The 22,778-nt window shown below is 43.5% G+C and overlaps 1 protein-coding gene across 1 annotated transcript in view; it reads right to left on the reverse strand.

Moving 5' to 3' along the window:
- Positions 1-693: 693 nt before the first annotated feature.
- LRMDA (leucine rich melanocyte differentiation associated) overlaps positions 694-22,778 on the reverse strand; it is a 1,008,830-nt gene continuing 986,745 nt past the window's right edge. Inside the window, exon 7 of the mRNA XM_070945756.1 lies at positions 694-1,375. Within this exon, the coding sequence (XP_070801857.1) occupies positions 1,296-1,375 (80 nt within the window). The 3' untranslated portion in view covers positions 694-1,295. The remainder of the gene's footprint in view (positions 1,376-22,778) is intronic.

The following is a 22,778-nucleotide window of genomic DNA, read 5'->3' on the forward strand; positions in this document are numbered from 1 at the left end:
CAGACAAAACTGGACCGTTAACACACATTCAGGCTGCAGCTAGGATAATGAAGCATGACCCACAGCTTCTAAACTGATAATAAAGGCCCGAAGACGACAAGGTAGAGCGCTTGTCGAAACGTTGCCTAACCTTAAAGTGTTGGTTAGGATTTCAGCCAGAGTTTTTGAAAGACCTTAAAAAGGTTTTTGTTTGGGAATTTAGAGGATTCTGAGCTGTGATCTTAGCCAGGATTTTAAACATTTTAACTAACAAACTTATAATGACGCGGGAAAACACCCGAGATTTTAATTTGTATATGCACACCCGTGAAAACTTAAGACATATATATATATATATATATATATATATATATATATATATATATATATATATATATATATATATATACACACACACACACACACACACACACACACACACACACACACACCCCTAGATGATGGCTTTGCATGTAAAATGGAGGTGGATCTTTTATGAAGCGGTAACATTGACTTTTTTTTTGACCTCCCCCCTGTAGATACCCCTGGACTCTTAAGTATCCTCAGGTGTTACCTTCACCAAAGGCAGAAGGTTGAGATATAACTAGTTCTGCAGATTTTTAACTTCCCAAATTCCTTCCAGTCAAGCTTCAACACCGCCCACCCCCCAAAAAATTTTTTTTCCTCAAGAAACCACTCTTCCAGATGTTACCGTTAAATCATATTTATTTTTCTCTGCAAGCAGCACACACCCCGCCGTGCTCGCCACGCATTTTTCGTAAGCCCACCTGAAAAAATTAATTTTTGTGGAAAATAAAGTCGGATAAGGAAGTGATGCCCTTTAACTGCTCCAATTGTACCATTCTTTCTCGACAGACGTGGTGTAGATTTCACACTCAACAGGCTGACCGTCTGAGCATGCTCAGCGAGACCCAGGTGTGACCTTTTGCTCTTTTGTAAGCAACATTTGGGTCAGGCAATCCATCATGGTGTCCCTGCTGTCAGATCTGGTGCTTTGCTGCAGCCGTCTGTCACCGGGGTAGATGGAACCTGCTTAGAGGCAATCCTGTCAAAATCTATGTGTCTACTCACGCTCAAGCAGAAGGATGCTTTATGACAGGCCCAGCAAAGTCAGCAGGAGATACTGGAGGACTCTGATTTGCACTTCCTCTTTCTTTCCCTTCGACCAATTGAACGCCGTGGGTGTCTGTGTGGGTGTGCGGTGCGTACCACTACTTGGGTTGATCTGCAGATGCAAATGGAAGATGTGTTGGGTAGCACATGCCAACAGCTAGGGTGATGTAGACCTTTTGGTCTCAAAGCTGGTCATCACGAATGAATCGGTTGCCTTCTGAATGCTTCCCATAGTAGATATAGCGGCATTTTCCCAGTACACCTGCAGCAGAGAAAGAGAAGCAGAAATACTGTGATATGTATATTGTGAGCCCTTACAGGGGAGAGGAATAAAAACAATGATTATAAAAATTGAGTTTCCTCCAATCTTGTATTTGAGTATTCAGTCTCTTATGGGCTAGACCAGATTAGGTTTTCTGTTTTATCTTTGAGGCAAAGGAACAAGAAAATACTTCTTTCCCAGAGCTGGTATTCACTTATTTTCCCTACCAGTTTGCAAATGTGAGCAATTGAACAAAATGATGACCGGACCAAAGCTCTGTTCCGAAAAGATGTAATTTGTATGTTTGTAAAAAATAAAAAAAAAATCTTTTTGCAAAGGAAAGAAAGAAAGAAAGAAAGAAAGAAAGAAAGAAAGAAAGAAAGAAAGAATGAATTATCCATGCAGAGAACAAAGTCACTTAAAGAACAATGCTCTCATGTTAACCTGAGTTCAGGATACTTGTTACAATACAACATACAACATAGAACAGGACTCTCCAACCTTGGCAACTTTAAGATTTATGGACTTCAACTCCCAGAATTTCTCAGCCAGCAAAGCCACTTTTCACAAAGTCCACAAGTCTTAAAGTTGCCAAGGTTGGAGACCCTTGACATAGAACATCTGTCACGCATTTTTAATTTAACCTTTAAAAGACCAAACTTTCCTTCAAATCAAGTTTAGTTTCTGGTGACTTCATGAATAACATTCATGAAGGATATTTATTCATGTAGGATATTTAAAAAAAATTAAACAAAAACTAAAATAGTTTTCTGTATATTTCAAACATGTCTACAGCTCTGGTAGATCACTCCAAAAACAAATTAGGTCCTTGAGATCAGCCAAGGCCAACTAGATGTTGTCACTTCATCAGGCCATACTAAATATGTCTATTTTGCATCTTTACATCCAATCTGACTTTGAATTGACTTCGCAATGGCTCCCCTCAAATTCAGAGAGCAAAATGACACATCAACAATCATGTACTTTAAATAGAATTTTAGCAATCTGGTTGTTTGGGTAGACTACAAGCATGAAAATGCACAGGGGTGTCTATAAATCAATAGAGTGGCCATAATTCTGCAATCAAAGCTCAGTTCATTCTTTTTGGGTGTGTCACATCTTTGACACAGGCTAAAAAAAAATGGGTTGAAGTTCACACCATCACGGTTGACTCCTTAGCTTTTTGGGGCCACATCCTGCAGAGATCCCTGAAAATATATTAGCTCTCGCATATTATTATATATTACTTTACCCCATAGTAAAGTAAAGGTAAAGGTTTCCCTGCATATGCATGCTAGTCATTTCCGGTTCTAGGGGCAGTGCTCATCTCCGTTTCTAAGCTGAAGAACCAGTGCTGTCCAAAGATGTCTCTGTGGTTATGTGGCTGGCATGACTCAACGCCGAAGGTGCATGGAGCGCTGTTACCTTCCCACCAAAGTGGTCCCTATTTTTCTACTTGCATTTTTTACGTGCTTTCGAACTGCTAGGTTGGCAGAAGCTGGGACAAGTAACGGGAGCGCAACTTGTTACGTGGCACTAGGGATTCAAACCGTTGAACTGCCGACCTTTCAATCGACAAGCTCAGCGTCTTAGCCACTGAGACACCATGTCCCCTTGTACCACATAGTACCACATAGTAAAATATCAATGCAAAATATATTCATTCATATATTTACCCAACTTGTTGTTAAAATACAACATATACTAACATAAACTCAGGTGAAATTCTATTCTAAATCTGCATGTTCTGTTTCAAAGAAATATAATATAGAATTAGGTTTGGATTACAACTTCTATAATTTCTGATCACTGGAATGCTAGTTGGAATCAAAACACATGGAGGATTCTTGCCTTATCCCTCGGTGGTCAAACATTACCAATGACCCTTTGGTAGAAACATTTCATGTCTATTTTTTTATAAATCTGTTGTATCCTATTTCTGGATTTTAAAAAGAACACTACTTACTTACTTACTTACTTACTTACTTACTTACTTACTTACTTACATTTATTTATTTATTTATTTATTTATTTATTTATTTATTTATTTATTGGTTCAATTTATATGCCGCCCTCCTCCGGAGACTCAGGGCGGCTTACAATGCGTTAAGCAATAGCTTTCATACTTTTGTATATACCTTCTTAGTAGGGCTTTCGGGGTCCCCTAAGCAGTGTTCTTTTTTATACAAAGTCAGCTTATTGCCTCCACAATCCGGGTCCTCATTTTACCTACCTCAGAAGGATGGAAGGCTGAGTCAACCTTGAGCCTGGTGAAATTTGAACTTGCAGTAATTGCAGGCAGCTGGTGCTACTTAACAGCGCTTTAGTCTGCTGTGCCACCAGGGCTCTTAATAATAATTCTATTTAACAATAATTCTATTTAAATCAATATTTGATTATGTCGCCCTTCCAAAATATGCCTCTCTATATATATTTTTTAAAAAGCCTTTATAAAAGTATCATATATTAATAGATACTAAAATAATGTTCATTTTGGCATTTTTAAAAGTTCATTGTAAAGTTCAAAGACAGGCAAAATCAGGAGGATGTTAGATTGATCTGTTCATTAGTCTGGAAAGCCGTGTTCTTTCCTTCATTCAGATTTTGAAATGTAGGCCAACAAAATTAAATTAATCCTTAAGCATTTTTAAATTTCAGATTGAATATTTTTTTGAGACAAAAAAATTGACAAAGGGTATAAATTCAATTGAAAAGTCTTATAACTGCAACTGAATTTTTCTTTTTCAGGGTGAGCTATATTTTCAAATTTTGCCTCTTCCAAATTAATCTGACCCTACCAGATTCACAGCTAAGCTATCCATATTCCTTCTGCTTTTAAAAATTCCCGGAAAATACCCAATTTAAGAAAGATAATGAGCACTGAGTGTAAGCAATTGAATTCAGTGGGGGCTGCCTTTAAGCATACACATACAACAGTGGTAGGTTGCTCTCGGTTCTGTCCGGTTCTTTAGAACCGGTAGTAAAAGTGGCGGGAAGCTCCGCCCACCCAGCCGGACGTCATAATTGACGATCTGCGCATGCGCAGAAGCTTCCCGTTGTGAATCAGTAGTAAAGGTAAGTAGAACCCATCCCTGATGTACAAGTGTGAAGATAGTTTGAAAGGTGTCTTTTGAAAGAATACGTTCAAATCTATTTTGAAAAATAATGTATTTGGAAACACCTAATTTGGGAGAGGCTATATTATATATAATATGCACAATATAATATGCATATAATTCCACATTTCAGTGCATATTTGCTATTCTTCAGAGATTAAGGAAGAAATAGATTAGACTGACGGATGAGCAGCTGAGAAGGTAACATGTTATCAGAAATAGATAAATCCCCCCATTCTTTTTCTGGAAGTCACCATCCATGAAAAACAGGGCTTTTATCTTCCAGAATGACTTTTCATGACAAACGCTGAAGCTATCGCTGTTTCTTTTTCCCCCACGAGGCTACCCAGGGCTGTCGATTTTAAGTATCAAAATTTAAAGACCATGAAGTGTATTTTTATTAGCACGAGTTGTCTTTTATTAACAACATTCCTCAAGTTCCTTTGGCAGATGGGACTGATAAAGCAATCCATAAAGTCAATCCTGCTTTTCTTTTTCTTTTTTCTTTTCCTCCCCCCTCAGCGCCTGGGATAGAAGCTGTTTATGGAAATCGTGGTGCTCCTTTGATGAATGCATCAGACCTGCGATGAGGTGTCGTGGCTTAGAAAATGAGACAAGGAGGCAACGTATTAATATTGTCAATGATCTCTTGACAGCCAAACAGAATCCTGCCGTCACCATCCCGATTTTAAATAGACATCAAGTGTGTACAAGACAAAAGGCCAGGCTTTCCAACAAAAGGCGATGATTGGGTAGAGTGCCTCTTTGGACAATAACTTGATCTGAGAAGACACTGTCAGGATTCAAGACAAGCCTGGAATTGTGTGCGGTGACAGAAAACAGAAACGCAGGTCAGAGATACTGGTGCTGAATTGCTCCACATATATTCTAACACTGTCGCTGGCGCTAACATAACCTGACATCCTTTCCTATCACTTAGAATATTCTTTGTGGTTCCTGCAGATTTCTTTTTTTTTCCTCTCTCGCTCTTCCTTCCCTAGACATCATTACAAACTCCAGTGTTGTTTCTGAAGTTCCTGGCAGGCCTCCGCTGTCACGGGGTTTTCAATCCGTGAGGCCTAAGGACAACCTCAGTCAATCTAAATTTGGAATTTGTGGCAGAAGCGCTCTCGTTTTCAGGGCGATCTCGGCGACTTGAGGTGATCTGAACGCCAAAGTGTGAGGAGCTGTCACCTTAAATAAAGTTCTTCGAGGAACTCAGTTCCAGGGACGTTGGGCAAAAGGAGGTTGGACAGTCTGCCAGCACGGAATGAAATCCAGATGCTGCTTCTGTGGTTGGCCTGAGGAGAAAGGGACTTGTGACTGTTAAAGCCGCCTGGTTTTTTTTTTTTTTTCCTTTTTTCGACTCCTTCGGTCTACGGTTGTTTAAATTAATGAAGTATTGTGTTCAAGGAGAACACCTACTAAGGAGCCCAGCTTCAGTTCCATTATCGGGTGGTTTATGTTCACATTTTTTTTTTGTGGTTTTTTTTTCCCCCCTCAGAGGTCCCTGATAAAAGCAAAGCTAAAAACAGTCTCAGGCAGGAATGGCTATTATTTTTTATCAGGAAGGTTACGGTATTTGTAAAGCAATAATCTCCCTTATCGTTTCAATGAGGGTGACAAAGAGGCCTGCATCGTTTATACACAGAGAGGCAGACTCACGAGGATTTATGTTCACACACAGACAGAGACACACACTCATGCCATCCCCTTCCCACTCTTAGCAGCTGAGAAAACTCTGCAAATGAACCGAGCTGGTTGGCTTTAGGAAGAGCATTTGGGAGGAAGGTCTTTCTTTCCTAATATTTCTCCTGTCAGCGATATTTTCTGGAAATAATTCCAGAAAACGAGTAGGAGAGAGAGAGAGAGAGAGAGAGAGAGAGAGAGAGAGAGAGAGAGAGAGAGAGAGAGAGAGAGAGAGAGAGGGAGAAATGGCCAACCTTTAATGACCTATGTGGCATTTTTAATTAAAATATCCAGCGCTGGACCTGATAAGCAAAGTATAGTTCCGATACAAGGAGAACTGGAAGCTCTTTTCTATCCAGGCTGCTGAAAAATGACAACATCCCCCTCCTCTTGAAGGATCATTCTTCTCCAAATGGAGCACCTAATTTTTCTTAAGTAGCCTCTTCCACCGTTGCCCAAAAGCTGTTAAAAGTATAATTATGAAAAAATTGCACGGGGGGGAAGATTCATTTTTAAATACACTCTTTATCTTTTAAATGTTTTCCCCTCTGCGGAATGGATGTTCTAATTATACTGAGTAAGTAACAATCTCGCCATCGTTCGCCTGCGCGGAGATATCTGTCTCACTCAAACGTTATATCGGACTGTCAGGATGCAATGCCTACTGGAGTTTGGGGGGAGGTTGGGGGGGGAGCAATTATCCTCATAAACAAATACATGCATACATACTAACACAAGTTTTTTAAAAAAAATATGCATTAAAAATGAGCGTGCGGTGCTCAAAACTCTTGAATATTTAAACTACAATGTACACACTTGTTTGGAGGAAATAAAAAGGCATCCTTTCAGGGTATGAGATCAAATTTCCTTCCAATTAGTATTGAACGCTGGAACAATTTGAGATAATGGTGCCTTCAACATTCTTCTAAATAAAGAAATTCTATTCTATTCTATTCTATTCTATTCTATTCTATTCTATTCTATTCTATTCTATTCTATTCTATTCTATTCTATTCTATTCTATTCTATTCTATGGTGGGATTGCAGCCTCATGCAGCCCCCTGGGAGAGAAAATGGGCCATTGGGGACGGCACCACCGCACCCCCCATGCCGTGTTTTGGGCCTAGGAGGCCTCCCTGCACTTACCTATGAGGCAAAATGGGGTGCGTGGGGACTCCTACAAGGGGACCGGAGGGGCCAGCCAGCAATTTAACTACTAGTTCTCCCAAACTGGCCCAAACCGGCTGATTCTATTCTGTTCAGTTCTGTTCTCCTCTCACATCTCCTACTTGTGATCACTTTACCAGCAGTTCAGCCTGGTAGAAGGCTGAAAGTATATTAATGTCATAGGTACCCTACAAAAGATCTACCACTGTATTACACCACGAGTGTCAAACTCACGATGTCACATTGTTGTCCTGTGGCGTATCATGACTTTTCCCCTTTTTGCTAAACCGGGGGTGGGCGTGGCCAGCACGTGATGCATCCGGTCCGTGGGCCACAGGTTTGACATCGCTGTGTTACATAAAAGACATAACAGTTTCTCCAAACAGAAATACTAATGCAATAAGGGATGTTCCTCCTAAGTTATGATCTACCCACAACAAGGACACACTGGGTCCAGCAATGAATGCAACAACATTTTGGTATTTGGGATCTGAATGACTTATTCCCTGCCTCTTCTTGTTCCTAGAGCCTCCTTTAGGGAAGGGAGACAGATGTCCACAATTGCATTGGCTGTAATTCCTGTGAACAGAGAAGTAATGGGTGGAAAATCATTAGAGAGATCCAACTTAGAACTAAGGAGAAATTTCCTAACAGTGAAAGTAATCAGTGGAACAGCTTGCCTTCAGAAACTGTGGGTGCTCCATCATTGGAGGTTTTCAAGAAGAGACTGGACAGCCAGTCTCCAGAATGGCATATGAGGTCTCCTGCTTGAGCAGCGGGTTGGACTAGAACCGTGATGGTGAACCTATGGCACGCGTGCCCATATCAGTCGGCATGCGAGCTCAGCTCCAGCGCACATGCGTGCACCGGCCAGCTGATTTTCGGGTCTTCTGGGCCCACCAGAAGTAGGGAAACAGGCTTTTTCCTGACTCTGGAGGGCCTGGGAGGGGTGGGGAAGGCCCATTTTTCTTCCAGAGGCCGAAAAAAGCCCGTTTAACAACTTCCAGTGGGACTGGAAGGCACGTTTATTTGCTGTTCCCAGCCTCCGGGGCCTCTCTAGGAGTCTGGGGAGGATGAAAATGGCCTTCCCCACCCCTCCAGAGGACCTCCGGAGGCCAAAAACGCCCCGTTTGACAACTTCCTGTCCCACCCCTGCCACCCCTTCCTGGCACGTGATGGCAAAAAGGTTAGCCATCTAGCCATGGACTAGAAGATCTCCAAGATCCCTTCCATCCCTATTATTCTATGTTCTAAATGTCCAGGGAGCTACTTTTACGATTTGACTGTAAATTCAGTCTAGGTGGGGGAACCCTTCAAATTATTTGAAAGCTTCAATTGGTGCAAAATTAAACTGCTTAATCTTTAATCACCTGCCTGGAACTTTCTCTCTTTCTGTTTTAAAACAACTTCGTAAATTATCATTTCGTTTTATTTTATCATTTTATTTCCAGGCCGAAGGCAAACAGTAATCCCCAGTTTTTAATCTGGAAAATACTAAGTAGTCTAGATCCAATGGTGTGCTGAAGGCAGCTCTCATAAGCTTAGGACAGTGATGTTGAACCTTTTCGGCACTGAGTACCCAAACCGGAACGCCCGTGCGCTGGAGCGTCAGACATCCGAAGACCAGCTGGTCAGTGAGCATGCACACTGGCCAGCTGGTCTCTGGGTTTTCAGCACTCTAGCACATGCGAAGACCAGCTGGCGACAGCTCACATGCCCACAGAGAGTGCTCTGCTTCACGAGTGGGTTCCACTTACCTTCGCTACCGGTTCGGAACTAAGACCGTGCACATGCGAGGAACCTTCTGTGCATGCACAGAACGTCAGTGATGATGTCTGGGTGGGTGGTCACAGCCTCCCACCACCGCCACTACTGGTTCGCCCGAACTGGGGCGAACCGGTAGAAACCCACCATTGCTCTGTGTGCATTGTCTTGCACGTGTGCCATAGATTCGCCATCACGGGCTTAGGAAAACCTCAAACGTTGCACATTGGTTGAAATCAAAGGCTAGCCTTGACACACCTAACATGCCAAGGCGTGTGGACTTCAACTCCCAGAAGTCTTAAAGCATGCCGGCTGGGGAGTTCTGGGAGTTGAAGTCCACCTATCTTAAAGTTGTCAGGTTTGAAAACATTGAAGGAGGCCAACAGAAACTGCAATAATGGTTCTGTAAAAAAAAAAAAACTCATAGTCAAGCTGGTGAGCGATTAAAAGCATTTCAGTATTTCCACTTTGGATGAAATGGGTGTCCTTTCTCTAAAAAGAAATATATATAAATATGGGGGGAAACAGATGCCCAGGAATGTTATTATTTAACAACTTAAAACTCTACTTATAACTGTGTCTGGCTAGGTTAAGGTTTAATTTGACCTAGACCAAGTGCATTGAAGGGAACAGACCACTAGATGTTTAAAATAATCTACCATACTATGCCAGAGTTCTTTATGTCATCATGATGTAGTCAGGCCACAAACAGTGGTTTGCTTTCTTTGACCCAGGTTTAGACATAGTTTAAAGGCTCCCTAATGCATTAAGGATCTGAGCCATTTAGGTTAGCAGATTAAAGGGAGGGGGGGAAGAAGCACGAATGTTTCCATTACACATACCCTTGCGTGCAGGGAAACAAATAACGCACTGTGCCTTAGATGTCACACAGTACTTCATTTGCAAAGAGAACAAAAAGCGGCTCTTCCTTCTTGAATGACAATGCTGTGATCTTTTGCGTCTGCTTTCTACAGATCCAGGAACAGAGGTCCTTTCAGAGAAATTATTGCAATCATTTGTAAATAGCTGGGTAGAACTTTGTAGCAAGGCCTCTGTGGTCTCTCTCTCTCCCTCCCCCTCCCCCCTCTCTCTCTGTGTAAAAAGATTGCATGTATACATTTTATCTTCTTAAGGTCCAATGTGAGCTAATGGGATGTGGATTGGGAGTAGAAACTTGTCCAGTTGCTGCTGAACTACAATTTAGAGCAGGGGTGTCAAACTTAATTTCATTGAGGGCCGCGTCAGGGTTGTGGTTGACCTTGGGATCTGGTGAAGAGCGTGGCCGGGGTGGGTGGGTCCAGGGCAGGTGGGTCTAGAGCGGGCGTGGCCATCTTCCTTGCCTCCCACCTTCTCATTCCCATTTCCCTCTCTCCCCCCTTCCCCTCTTTCCTTCTCTCCTTCTCATTCCCACCTCTTTCCTTCCTTCTAAGCAGGGGTGAAATGCTACCGGTTCGCTCCAGTTTGGGCGAACTGGTAGTGATAAAAACTACCAGTTCAGGCAAACTGATAGTAAAAAAAAAAAAGCTACTGGTTTGGTCAAACCATAGTTTAAAAAAGCTACTGGTCCCTCTGAACCGGTATTTCCAAAGATCAGCTGTGCCGCGCGGTTTAGCTTTGCTAGAAAGCAGGAAATCCTGCTTTCAAACAAAGCTAAACCATGCGGCACAGATGATTCCTCCCCTTGCTGTCCTACTTACCTTCCCAAATCTCTTTTTGGCACATACTGCACATGTCCGCACACATGCACAGTGTTTGCTTGGCGCACAGCACACATGCGCGGCCAGCAAACCGGTAGCAAATTGGTTCAGATTTCACCACCGCTTCTAAGACTGACTGCGTTCTGGCCCGGATGGCAGCCATTAAGTTATAGATTAGCACCTGGCCGGCCTGAGCCAGGATTAAGGCACTGGGGGCCGGTCCTTCACTGTCTCAAGGGCAGTCTTGCGGGCCACATCCGGCCTGCAGGCCTTGAGTTTGACACTCCTGATTTAGGACCTCCTTCACCCTTTCCCATACTGGCTGTGTCATTTGAGAATAATAGAATAATAGAGTTGGAAGGGACTTTGGAGGTCTTCTAGTCCAACCCCTTGGTTAGGCAGGAGACCCTATACCATTCTAGACAAATCTTCTTCAAAAGTTACAGTCCAGCAAGGGTTTCTCAGCCTCCTGTCATTATAAATGATTGGAGTAAGAGATCAGGTTTTCTTCATGGAGGGAGGTGTGGAGATCAGAACAATTTAATAATTGGTAGCAGAGACAGTTTGGTAACTGAACCTCATCCGTGCAAGTTAGCTGGTCCAGATGTAGTTAGTCTTATTTTAGGATACAAGACTATGCCAAGTGTGATTCATCCAATCTTCTCTTTATTTTTCTTGCATTTAATCAAGCTTTCATTTGCATGTTGGTAGTTTGTCCATATTCCATAGCTGAGCAACTGTGTTTGCTTATAGTAGTAGTTCAAGATAAACATATGAACATAGCTTTGGTGGAGCAGCAGACTAAAGTGCTGTTATGTAGCACTTAGCTGCCAGCTGCCTGCAATTACTGCAAGTTCAAATCTCACCAGGCTCAAGGTTGACTCAGCCTTCCATCCTTCCGAGGTAGGTAAAATGAGGACCCGGATTGTGGGGGCAATAAACTGACTTTGTATGAAAAAGAACACCACTTGGGGGGGGGGGGGGGGCTGAAAGCCCTACTAAGCAGGTATATACAAAAGTATGAAGGCTATTGCTTAACGCATTGTAAACCGCCCTGAGTCTCTGGAGAAGGGCGGCATATAAATCGAACCAATAGATAAACAATAAATAAATAAAATCCCAAAACTCCTTTCCATTCCACAGTTATAAAGACACATTTAAACGTTTGAGCTGAAAATGGAAGCAGAAACTTGTTAACTCTTCTTTGTTGCTGAGACAGAATGGAAAAACAGGAGGCTGAAATTCTTTATGGTTTGTGTGGTATAAAAGCCAACTCTTTACCGCTTACCTGTTTTGAAATGTTTGCGTTTAAATGGGGAAGGGTGGAAATATTTTCTTCACCTGGCAGAGCACTATTAACAATAACCCAGTTTTTCCACATGAATCGTGGTAAATTGCTATGCGGCCATTTGAAGGATATACAAATGGATGGCTCAGCAGATGACATCATCTATTTATTTATTTATTTTATTTTATTAAATTTCTATACCGCCCTACTCCCGAAGGACTCAGGGCGGTGAACAGCCACAGAATAAAACACATAAATACAAAAATTTAAAATAGAATAAAAACGAATTAAATAATTTGGCTGAGACAAATTTAAAAATACCCCATAATTTAAAAACAAATTAAAATTTACATTTAAAAAGGGGAGAAGATTTAGGCCAGGCCAGCTTGAAGAAATAAAAACGGAAAGTGCGCAGATCCGGGATCCTCCGTATCTTCAGGGGGAGCTCGTTCCAGATCTCCGGGGGGGGGAGCTCGTTCCAGAACTAGTTAAACCAGGTCAAAACGTGGTCCTATTTAGATACAGGACTACAAGGAAAACTAGAGCAGTGATGGCTAACCTTTTTGCTGTCGTGTGCCAAAAGCAGGGGGGCGCGGGGTGTGTTTGCACATGCGTGCCGACACCCATAATTCAATGCGTCCTGCCCCCTCACGCATGTATACAACCCCCCACGTCCCCCCATGCTCCCCCCGCTTTTGGCACACAATGGCATTTTGGGCCCGGTAGGCTCGTTTTTCACCCTCCCCAGGCTCCAAAGGCTTTCTTGGAGCCTGGGGAGCAGGGGTGAAATCTAAAATTTGTTACTACCGGTTCTGTGGGCGTGGCTTGGTGGGAGGGGGGTGATGTGACTGGGTGGGTGTGGCCAACTTTTTTTTTTTTACTTTTAAAAGCATTTTTTCTACAATCTCTTCAGCCGAAGTAGTTGTAGAAAAAATGCTTTTAAAAGCCTCTGACGATCCCAGCTGAGCCGCGCGATCGTCAGAGGCTTTTTTTTTTAACTTTTAAAAGCATTTTTTCAGCTGAAGAGGTTGTAGAAAAAAATGCTTTTAAAAGTAAAAAAAAACAGCCTCTGGTGTTTTACTCCTTTTTCAATAGGAGTAAAATGTGTGAAAAGGATACAGAATAATAGAAAAAAGACAAAAAAGAGCTACTTATTCATCTAGGAGTTATGTTGCACATAACATGCAAAGACAGGAGATTGATTAGTAAACAACTATTGTCTATTTTAATTTTGTTTATACTATCTACAGACTACAGATAACATACTATTTACAGACTAACAAGTACAATAGGTCCACTCTTACATAGAACATAGAATCATAGAGCTGGAAGGGATCTCAGAGGTCTTCTAGTCCAACCCCCTGCGCGAGCAGGAGACCTTATACCTGTGATGGTGAACCTATGGCTCACGTGCCAGCGGTGGCACACAGTGCCCTCTCTATGGGCACGCAAGGCGTCACCCCAATTCAGTTCCACCGTGCATGCATGCGCGCCTCCTGTCAGCCAGTTGGTCTTCGGGTCTCTGCCATGCACGTGGGGGTGGGTGCGTGCTGGAGGCCATGCACACATGTGCATGGGGCAGGGGGCATGCAGGGTGCATGGGCGCGCACATGCATGTGTATGGGGGGACATGTGTACGTGCATGGGGTGTATTCGGGGGTGCACGCGCATTGCATTTTGGGGGTTTGGGCACACACTTTGGGCACCTGGTCTGGAAAAGGTTAGCCATCACTGCCTTATACCATCCTAGCCGAATGGTTGTCCAGTCTATTTTTGAAAACCTCCAGTGATGGAGCACCCACAATTCTGGAAGTTAATAGCAATAGCATTTAGCAATAGCACTTAGACTTATATACCGCTTCACAGTGCTTTACAGGCCCCTCTAAGCGGTTTACAGAGTCAGCCTCTTGCCCCCAACAATCTGAGTCCTCATTTTACCCACCTCGGAAGGATGGAAGACTGAGTCAACCTCGAGCTGGTGAGATTCGATCTGCCAAACTGCTGGCGATCGAATCTCAGCAGAAGTAGCCTGCAGTACTGCACTCTAACCACTGCGCCACCGTGGCTCTTAATAATAAGCACGATAAAATCTACTTTAATTCAAAGTCTGGTTTGTTGTTGCTGTTGCTGTTAAGTCCAAGCAAGTGTGAACCAAACCATTAGTTGAGAAGATTCCTGTACATAAGCATTTTAGCAATAGGTCAATTTAATTGGACCTCCAGATGTGGACTTGGTCTTTTGTGTCTGACAACTTGTTTGTTTAGGATGGAAGGATGGAAGGCTGAGTCAACCTTGAGCTGGTGAGATTTGAACTGCCGAACTGCAGCTAGGACTCCACTGAAGTAGCCTGTAGTGCGGCACTCTAACCACTGTGCCACCTCGGCGTCACCTGTGCCACCTCGGCTCGAACAGCAAATCAAGCTATTCTATTGATTAATCATTCTGCTAGAAAATTTCTCCTCACTTCTAGGTTGGGTCTCTCTTTAACAAGATTCCACCCATTACCTTCTCATGCTTTGGAGAAATTTCTGGAATTCTCTTGGCTTTTTTCCTTTGATTAATGTGTGCAATATGTAGTTTCATAGGTTTCATACCAAATTTTATTTTTTTACATTTCCCCCCATTTTTAGGTTCCTCTACATCATTGCCTAACAGAGAAATGCCACATCACCACTTGTGACATTTAGCTCTTCAGAAAAGGCATTGACTATGCTATGTAGAGCTCAAGTTATTTGTAGAATGCAGGATGCCCCCTCCTTTCTCTTGGACATAATACCATCCTAAAAATGGTAGTAATGGATGGAAAGAGAGACATACAACTTAGAAGTAAGAAGACATTTTCTGACAGTGAAAGCAATTAATCAATGGAATAGCTTGCCTTCTGGACTTATGAGAGCTCCATCATTGGATGTTTTCAAAAATAGATTGGTCAACCATTTAACTGGGATGGAATAAGACTCCTGCCTTGAGCAGGGGGTTGGATTAGAAAACCTCTGTGATTCCTTCCTGCCCTATGATTATATCTATCTATCTATCTATCTATCTATCTATCTATCTATCTATCTATCCATCCATCCATCCATCCATCCATCCCTCTATCTATCATCTACCTATCTGATTATAGAATAGAATAACAGAGTTGGAAGGGACCTTGGAGGTCTTCTAGTCCAGCCCCTTGCTTAAGCAGAAAACAAATGGTTATCCAATCTCTTCTTAAAAACTTCCAGTGTTGGAGCATTTACAACTTCTGGAGGCAAGTTGTTCCACTGATTAATTGTTCTAACTGTCAGGAAATTTCTCCTAACGTCTAAATTGCTTCTCTCCTTGATTAGTTTCCACCCATTGCTTCTAGTCCTACCCTCAGGTGCTTTGGAGAATAGCTTGACTTCCTCTTCTTTGTGGCAGCCCCTGAGATATTGGAACACTGTAATCATGTCACCCCTAGTCATCATGTTGTCTGTCTGTCCGTCCATCCATCCATCCATCCATCCATCCATCCATCTATCTATCTATCATTTATCATATCTGCAGTAGACAGACATAGAGAAGAGCTTAGCAGACATTATATTAAGATTTTATTGATGTCGCTATGAAAGTTGTTTTTTTTTTTTTTTGCATGAAAAATTATGCTAGAGATACATCCCTAAAGATATGGCCTATTTCCAATAAGTCTCTTTCCCCCCCCTTTTTTCCTGTGTAATGGAAAGCAAGTTCCAAAGGTCAAAGAAATCTATTCCCACCTAAACCAAAGACCTTGACCACTAGAGGGCAGCATTAATTTGTCAAAGGAAGCCACAAACTGCACATGGACAATTAAAGCAATCCCCTTTGCTTCCATCACAGTCCACGTTATGCTTTGTAAGGATCTGTGGTTTCAATTTGTACATTCATAGCTTCCAGCTTATGCCTAGAAATCTGACTTGTGGGAGACTGAAAAATCCCACTCACTCGCTATCTTTGTGCAAAGCCAGCAGTAAGAAAAATGCAATAGTTTTGTCCGGTCTAAGAAAAAATAATAATAATTGTGCCATCAACACTTGTACTCTAAGCAAATGTTAATTTCTAAAACTTACACAGCAGAAACGATTTGAAGCCACAGGTTGAATACTGATAGTGGTGGCATCTCCCTAGACCAGGAGTGTCAAACTCAAGGCCCGTGGGCCGCACCCAGCCCACGATGTGGTTGGATCCAGCCTACGTGGCCATCCTGGTCTACCCAATGTGAAGAGGGAAGATCAGGCCACCGTAGCTTCAGCCCAGTCTACCCAATGTGAAGAACAAACATGCCAGCACTTTGGGGAGTGGCATCAAGCTGGCCACGCCCACCCAGTTGGCTAAACCCACCCAGTTCGTCATGCTCGGCCATGCCCCCCCCCCCCCGAGGTCAACCACAGCCTTGAGGCAGCCTCAATGTAATTGTGTTTGACACCCCTGCCCTAGACAATGGAAATTACGATCACTTTTTCCCTTGGGGTAGACTAAATCTTCACTGCAGGTTCCTAGCAAGCTGTTATTACCTTCTCATCCCCCATATGATCTAAGACATTCTGTGCAATGGGCAGCCATTTGCGATTGAAGTTCCGTTTGAGGGTCCTGTTTGCAAGAAAGACTTGACCAGTTTCAAAGAAGCGAACGTTGAGATAAGGTAACCTTGAATTGCTGGCTTATTTAGTATCTTGTCTGTTTCTAGTGGCTCAGTGGCTAAGTCGATCGAAAGGTTGGCAGTTCAGCGGTTCGAATCCCTAGTGCCGCGTAATGGGGTGAGCTCCCGTTACTTGTCCCAGCTTCTGCAGTTCGAAAGCACGTAAAAAATGCAAGTAGAAAAAAATAGGGACCATCTTTGGTGGGAAAGTAATAGTGTTCCGTGCGCCTTTGGTGTTTAGTCATGCTGGCCACATGACCATGGAGACGTCTCTGGACAGCGCTGGCTTTTCGGGTTAGAAAAGGAGATGAGCACTGCCCCCTAGAATTGGGAACGGCTAGTACATATGTGCGAGTGGAACCTTTAGCTTTACTGTTTCTAGAAGCTCAAGGCAGCACATAAACAGTCCAGAATCACACAATGAACTTGGGCTTCTTTCCCGAATCGTTCATTTCTATTCCAAGACCTGAACCAGCTCACCCTGTTTCCTAAAGACTGTGAGAAACTCCATTTAAAAATGAAAACACGAAGAACTGAAGCAAAAACAGAGGAGCAACTCTGGAGTAGCCTCTGGTTATGTAAGAATGCATGATGGAAAGCAGTTCTGTATTTTTATTAGGGAAAGCATCTGGAACAGAGGCCAGGATGCTCCAGGGCAAAGAGTTGGTGGCCTAATAAAGATCAAAATCCATTTCATTGTGTCATAGCTGGTTTCATGGAGACTTGTTTATTCAAAGGCCATTGGAAATAGATGCATTAGTACGAGAGAAAAAGTAGCGTAGTCCTCTTCAGTTGCTTTTCAATTGTCATTAAAGTATAGTGAGGTTGTTATTAAGATAATGCTTGTCACTGAGGCCTGGCACAAAAACAGTAACAGTGAGAGGGACCTTGGAGTCCTAGTGGATGAACACTTGAATATGAGCCAGCCGTGTGTGTTGCAGAGCCAAAAAAGCTAATACAATCCTGAGTTGCATAAACAGAGGCATTGAATCAAGATCACGTGACGTATTAGTACCACTTTATAAAACCCTAGTAAGACCACACCTGGAATACTGCAACTGATTTTGGTTCACCATACTACAAAAAAGATGTTGAGACTTTGGAAAAAGTTCAGGATTTGAATTTGGCTAGTGACCAGGGATCTGCAACCTTAAATACTCAAAACGCCATTTGGACACGTTTCCCACACAAAAGAAAACACCGGGAGTCACAAAACCTGGGTGGGCGTGGCCAACTCGATGTCACTCACTTCCACCAGTCACGTGACCCCCCCAGCCACGCCTACCCAGCCGATCTTTAGGGCAGAGAACCAGTTGTTAAAAAACACTGGGGACCACAAAATCCTTTTGACATCTCTCTCTCTCCCTTCCCTCCCTCTCTCCCCTCTCTCTGTATCTCTCTATGTCTCTCTCTCTCTCCCCCTCTCTCTGTATCTCCCTGTCTCTGCCCTGGCCGCTTCTCCATCCCACTTACCTTCTCAGGCCAGGCAAGGAGTGACTGGGAGGGGAGGGTGAGGGGCGGGGCCAGCCAGTGGTGGGATCACCTGAAAGGGAGCCACAGCAGAGGGCCCAAAGAGCCACATGCAGCTCCTGAGCCGCAGGTTGCTGACCCCTGGGCTAGTCTAAAGAAAAGAAGAACCAGGAGCAAAATGATAGCAGTAATCCAGTATTTGAGGGGCTGCCACAAAGAAAAGGGGGTCAAATTATTCTCCAAAGCACCAGAGGGCAGGACAAGGAACAATGGTTGGAAATTAACCAAAGAGAGAAGCAACCTGGAATCAAGGAGAAACTTCCTAACAGTGAGGACAATTAACCAGTGAAACAGTTTGCCTCCAGAAATTGTGGGTGCTCCATCACTGGAGGTTTTTAAGAAAAGACTAGACAGTCACTTATCTGAAATAGTATAGGTCAGCGATGGCTAACCTTTTTGCCGTCGTGTGCAAAAAGCGGGGGGAGCAGGGGGGTTGCATGTCAGTGTGCCCGCACCCATAATTCAATGCCCCCGTGCCCCACCCCCCGTGCATGCGCACGTGACCTCTCCGCACTCCTCCGCTTTTGGCACGTGAAGGCAAAAAGTTTCCAAGGCTTTCTTGGAGCCTGGGGAGGGTGAAAACAGCCTTCCCCACCCACCCCTGGAGTCCCTCCAGAGGCCGGAAACGCCCCATTTCCCAACTTCCAGGGGTCCGAAAGCCCCGAAAATCAGCTGGCTGGTGCACGCGTGCATGCTGGAGCTCAGCTAGAGCAAAGGTCACGTGTCCACAGATATGGCTCTGTGTGCCACCTGTGGCATGCGTAGCATAGGTTCGCCATCACGGGTATAGGTTTTCCTAATTGAGCAGGGGGCTGGACTAGAAGACCTCCAAGGTCCCTTCCAGCTCTATTCTATTCTAATTCTAATTTATTGTAAACCAATTCAATAATGCTGGCAATCTTTGGGCTGAAATACCAACGCGGCATTAAGAGCGCAAACTTGGATTCATTTATGCAGAAGAAGAAGGGCTGTGCAAATCTTCAAAAGTACTTCACTTTGATGAAGGCTCAAGCCAAGCATTCCTTTGAAGCTGCTTTCTGAAGCCCACATCTCTCTCCCCCCCCACTTCTAAGAGCGAAGCGAAGAGAAGATGTTTTCTCATGCTTCTTTGCTCTCCAGTCCTTCTCAATCTTCTCCAGCAGAGCTCAAACTTTGAAAGAAGAGAAGTCCTGAGGCCCCCACGGCATGCATTAAAGCCTGTCCAGGTTGGCCAAACACAACAACTGATGGATTGAAGGATTGGATTTATATGCCACCAGCTCCCAACAGGCTTTCTACAACAAAGCATTAATGTTCGTTAAATATAACACAATCTTCATGCTGGTTGCTACTGCTGCTTCACTGATCACCGGTTCTTAAACTTTTCACGTTATTGTCAGGGTAAACATATTAAAGGCCCAGCTCCTCTTCAATTTAAAGTGAGGCTCTGTGGATCGGGAAGAACTGGATAAACCTGAGACAGGACCTGCTCTCACAATGTTATCGAGTCACCAATCTGGTCAATTTCATTCATCGGGGTTCTGGTAACTTAACCATCACAGTAACTGAGTGTTCTGACCCAGCCTTAGCAGACGCAAGAGACAAGACTCCTTGTCATGAATAAACCCCTTGTCAGGTTTTGAGGTCATCTCAAATAAATTGCATTTCAAACAGTGTCTTTGATGAAAAACTCCCATTTATTAAGCACAACATTCTAACTCCGACTCCATCGCAGCCAACACTGACTTCCTGACCCAAAACCCTCCCTTTCCTTTCCCCACTCCTCTGCACTCATTGGCCATCTTGCAAGTCACTCTACCCCTAATCTACTGCTCCAGCTCAAAGGAATTTCCCCCCTCCCATCCCATCTCCTAGGGGATATTATCTCCAGGGAAAATAAGTAGATGAAAAGTCAAACGTCCCTTTCCAGATGCCTCCGTTTCTCTTTCTTATGTCAGCACTAGAGTAAATACAGCTTGAAGTGCTGACACCCCTGTTTATTTACCACTTGTGAATTAATGGCATTCACCCACCGAAAAGTCCAGGCAAGAGTCCTGCAAATAGTTAACTGCAGTAACAGACCTTATCAGTTCCTTGTGATAATTGGAAGGCCCTGAGCTCCCAGCCGAAAGGTTGCCAATTAAGTTCTGGCAAGCAGTCTTTGTGACACAAAACCATGAGCAAAATCTTCAGAAATCCGAACGGTTGTCTCTTATGATAACCACTCCCTTTTCCTTCTATTTATTCCCCAGCCAGGGAGGGTCCATTCAGCATCCATGTGTGCTTTGCTTCCCGAGTCGACTCCTTGTCCTCCGTTGCTCACCTCTCCTAACTGCTCTGCACATATGTCTATCTGGAACAGTCCCCAGCTGTTCTTCCTCCTCACTCATCTCAGCCTCCAAAGGCAGCTGCCTCTCCGGTGGCTGGGAAATGTCAGACGGCCCTGACTCTATCTCAGCATCTGATGCAGAGCATCCATCAGAGTCTTCCCCAGACTCCAGAACTGGCCCAAGTTCCTCCCCAATCTCCTCATCGTCCGAGTCTGTCGCCAGCTCCACTAGCAGCTGGTGGGCCACACCGGGTTAGAAGTACCATGTTTTTCGGAGCATAAGGTACACCTTTTTCCCCCAAAAATGAGGGTGAAAATCTGGGTGCGTCTTATACTCCGAATGTAGCTCCACCCAGCCTCGCAAATGGAGATTTCAGAGGCTGAAAGAAGCCTCTGAAAGAAGCTTAACAAAAAAAGCCTCAGAAAAAAAGCTTCAGAAAAAAAGCCTCTGAAAGGCTTTTATCTAAAATAATATGGCAAGCAACAAAAGAAGAAACAGTAAAGGTTCTAACCAAACTATGCTAACAAAATAACACAATAACCAACAGACAGGAAGAGGTTAATCTACATACCAATAGCAAAGAAAGGAGATTGAACAGAGTACAGATAGTAATTCAGAATAAAAGCCTCTGAAAGAAGTTTCAGAAAAAAAGCCTCCGAAAGAAGTTTCAGAAAAAAAGTCTCCAAACAGAGCTTCAGAAAAAAAGGCTTTTTTTCTGAAGCTCTGTTTCAGAGGCTTTCAGAGGCAGAAAAAAAAGTTTTTTTGCTTTTTTGTATATCTGTAGAACCACCGCAAAGAAGGCTGAGGACCAGGAATGAATTCTACTTACCTTCCCTATCGATTCGGAAGTGCGCTCATGCATCATGTGCAATTTTAGACCCTCTGTGCATGCGCAAAGCCTTCTGCGCATGCACAGAGGGTCAAAAACAGGTTACTCCTGGTTAAAACCAGAAAGTAACAACGTCCGGGCGGGTGGGCAGAGCCTTGTGCTGCCGCCGCTACCAGTTCACTGAAACACCTACCGCCGCCGCAACAGATTCGTCCAAACCTGTGTGAACTGGTAGCATTTCACCCCTGCTGAGGACCCATTATAGGTGGTCCTCAATTTATGATCACAGTTGAGCCCAAAATTTCCATTGCTAAGCAAAGCACTGGTTAATTGTCCTCACTGTCAGGACATTTCTCCTTCAATTCCAGGTTGCTTCTCTCCTTGGTTAAGTTTCCATCCGTTGCATCTTGTCTTGCCTTCAGTTGCTTTGGAGAACAGGTTGACCCCCTCCTCTTCTTTGTGGCGGCCCCTCAAATATTTTAGGCCTTCCCTGATGCTAAGAGCTCAGCACAGCCTCATCCCTTTTTTCTGTTACAAGATGCTTTAAAACAAATCCTGACGGCTGGGAAACAGGGGCTGTTGATACTGGTGAGACCTTCTCTTTTAACTAGATCTTTCAGGGGGAAAAAAAAACAAATTAATCAAGAGCTAGCTGAAGTGGGTTTAATGATTGCATTCTGCATACAATCAACTTTTCCCTTTTCAAGGGCCATCAATATGTCAAGGGAAGACATATCTGAAGGATATAGCTCTTAACGTCAAGGTTATCTATTCTCCGCAAGACTCCTACTCTTTACCAGAGCTGATACTTTACGCTGCCTGTGTCTAACATTTTCATCAACTCGGCAATCAATCAAGGTAATAATGTTGTGCAAAAAATCAATTAACAACGCAATTAAACTTTCCTTATTATCTCAAAGGGCTGAAATAATACCTGAAGGGGAGATAGACTCACTGAATACAGACATCTATAACCCAATGTGAAAGTGAATTACGAGCCGAGACAGATGTAAGCATGTACAAGTACAGTTATTTTCAACGGGATATAGCTCATCCAGGCAGCCTATCAATCACCAAAAATCCTATATCCTAAAATTCCAAATTACTTTAAAGAAATATATGACACGCAAGATCTAATTCATATTCCCCTGGAAAGATAACACACAGACAAATACATGGAGAGAGAGAGAGAGAGACAGAGAGACAGAGAGAGACAGAGAGACACAGAAAGACAGAGAGAGACACACACACAGAGAGAGACAGAGAGAGAAACAGAGAGACACACACAGAGAGACAGACAGACACACACACACACACACACACACACACACACACAGAGAGAGAGAGAGAGAGAGAGAGAGAGAGAGAGAGA

This window comes from Pituophis catenifer, unplaced genomic scaffold (assembly GCF_029215685.1).
Source record: "Pituophis catenifer annectens isolate HBS135680 unplaced genomic scaffold, rPitCat1.0.hap2 SCAF_6, whole genome shotgun sequence".
Classification (NCBI taxonomy): domain Eukaryota; kingdom Metazoa; phylum Chordata; class Lepidosauria; order Squamata; family Colubridae; genus Pituophis; species Pituophis catenifer.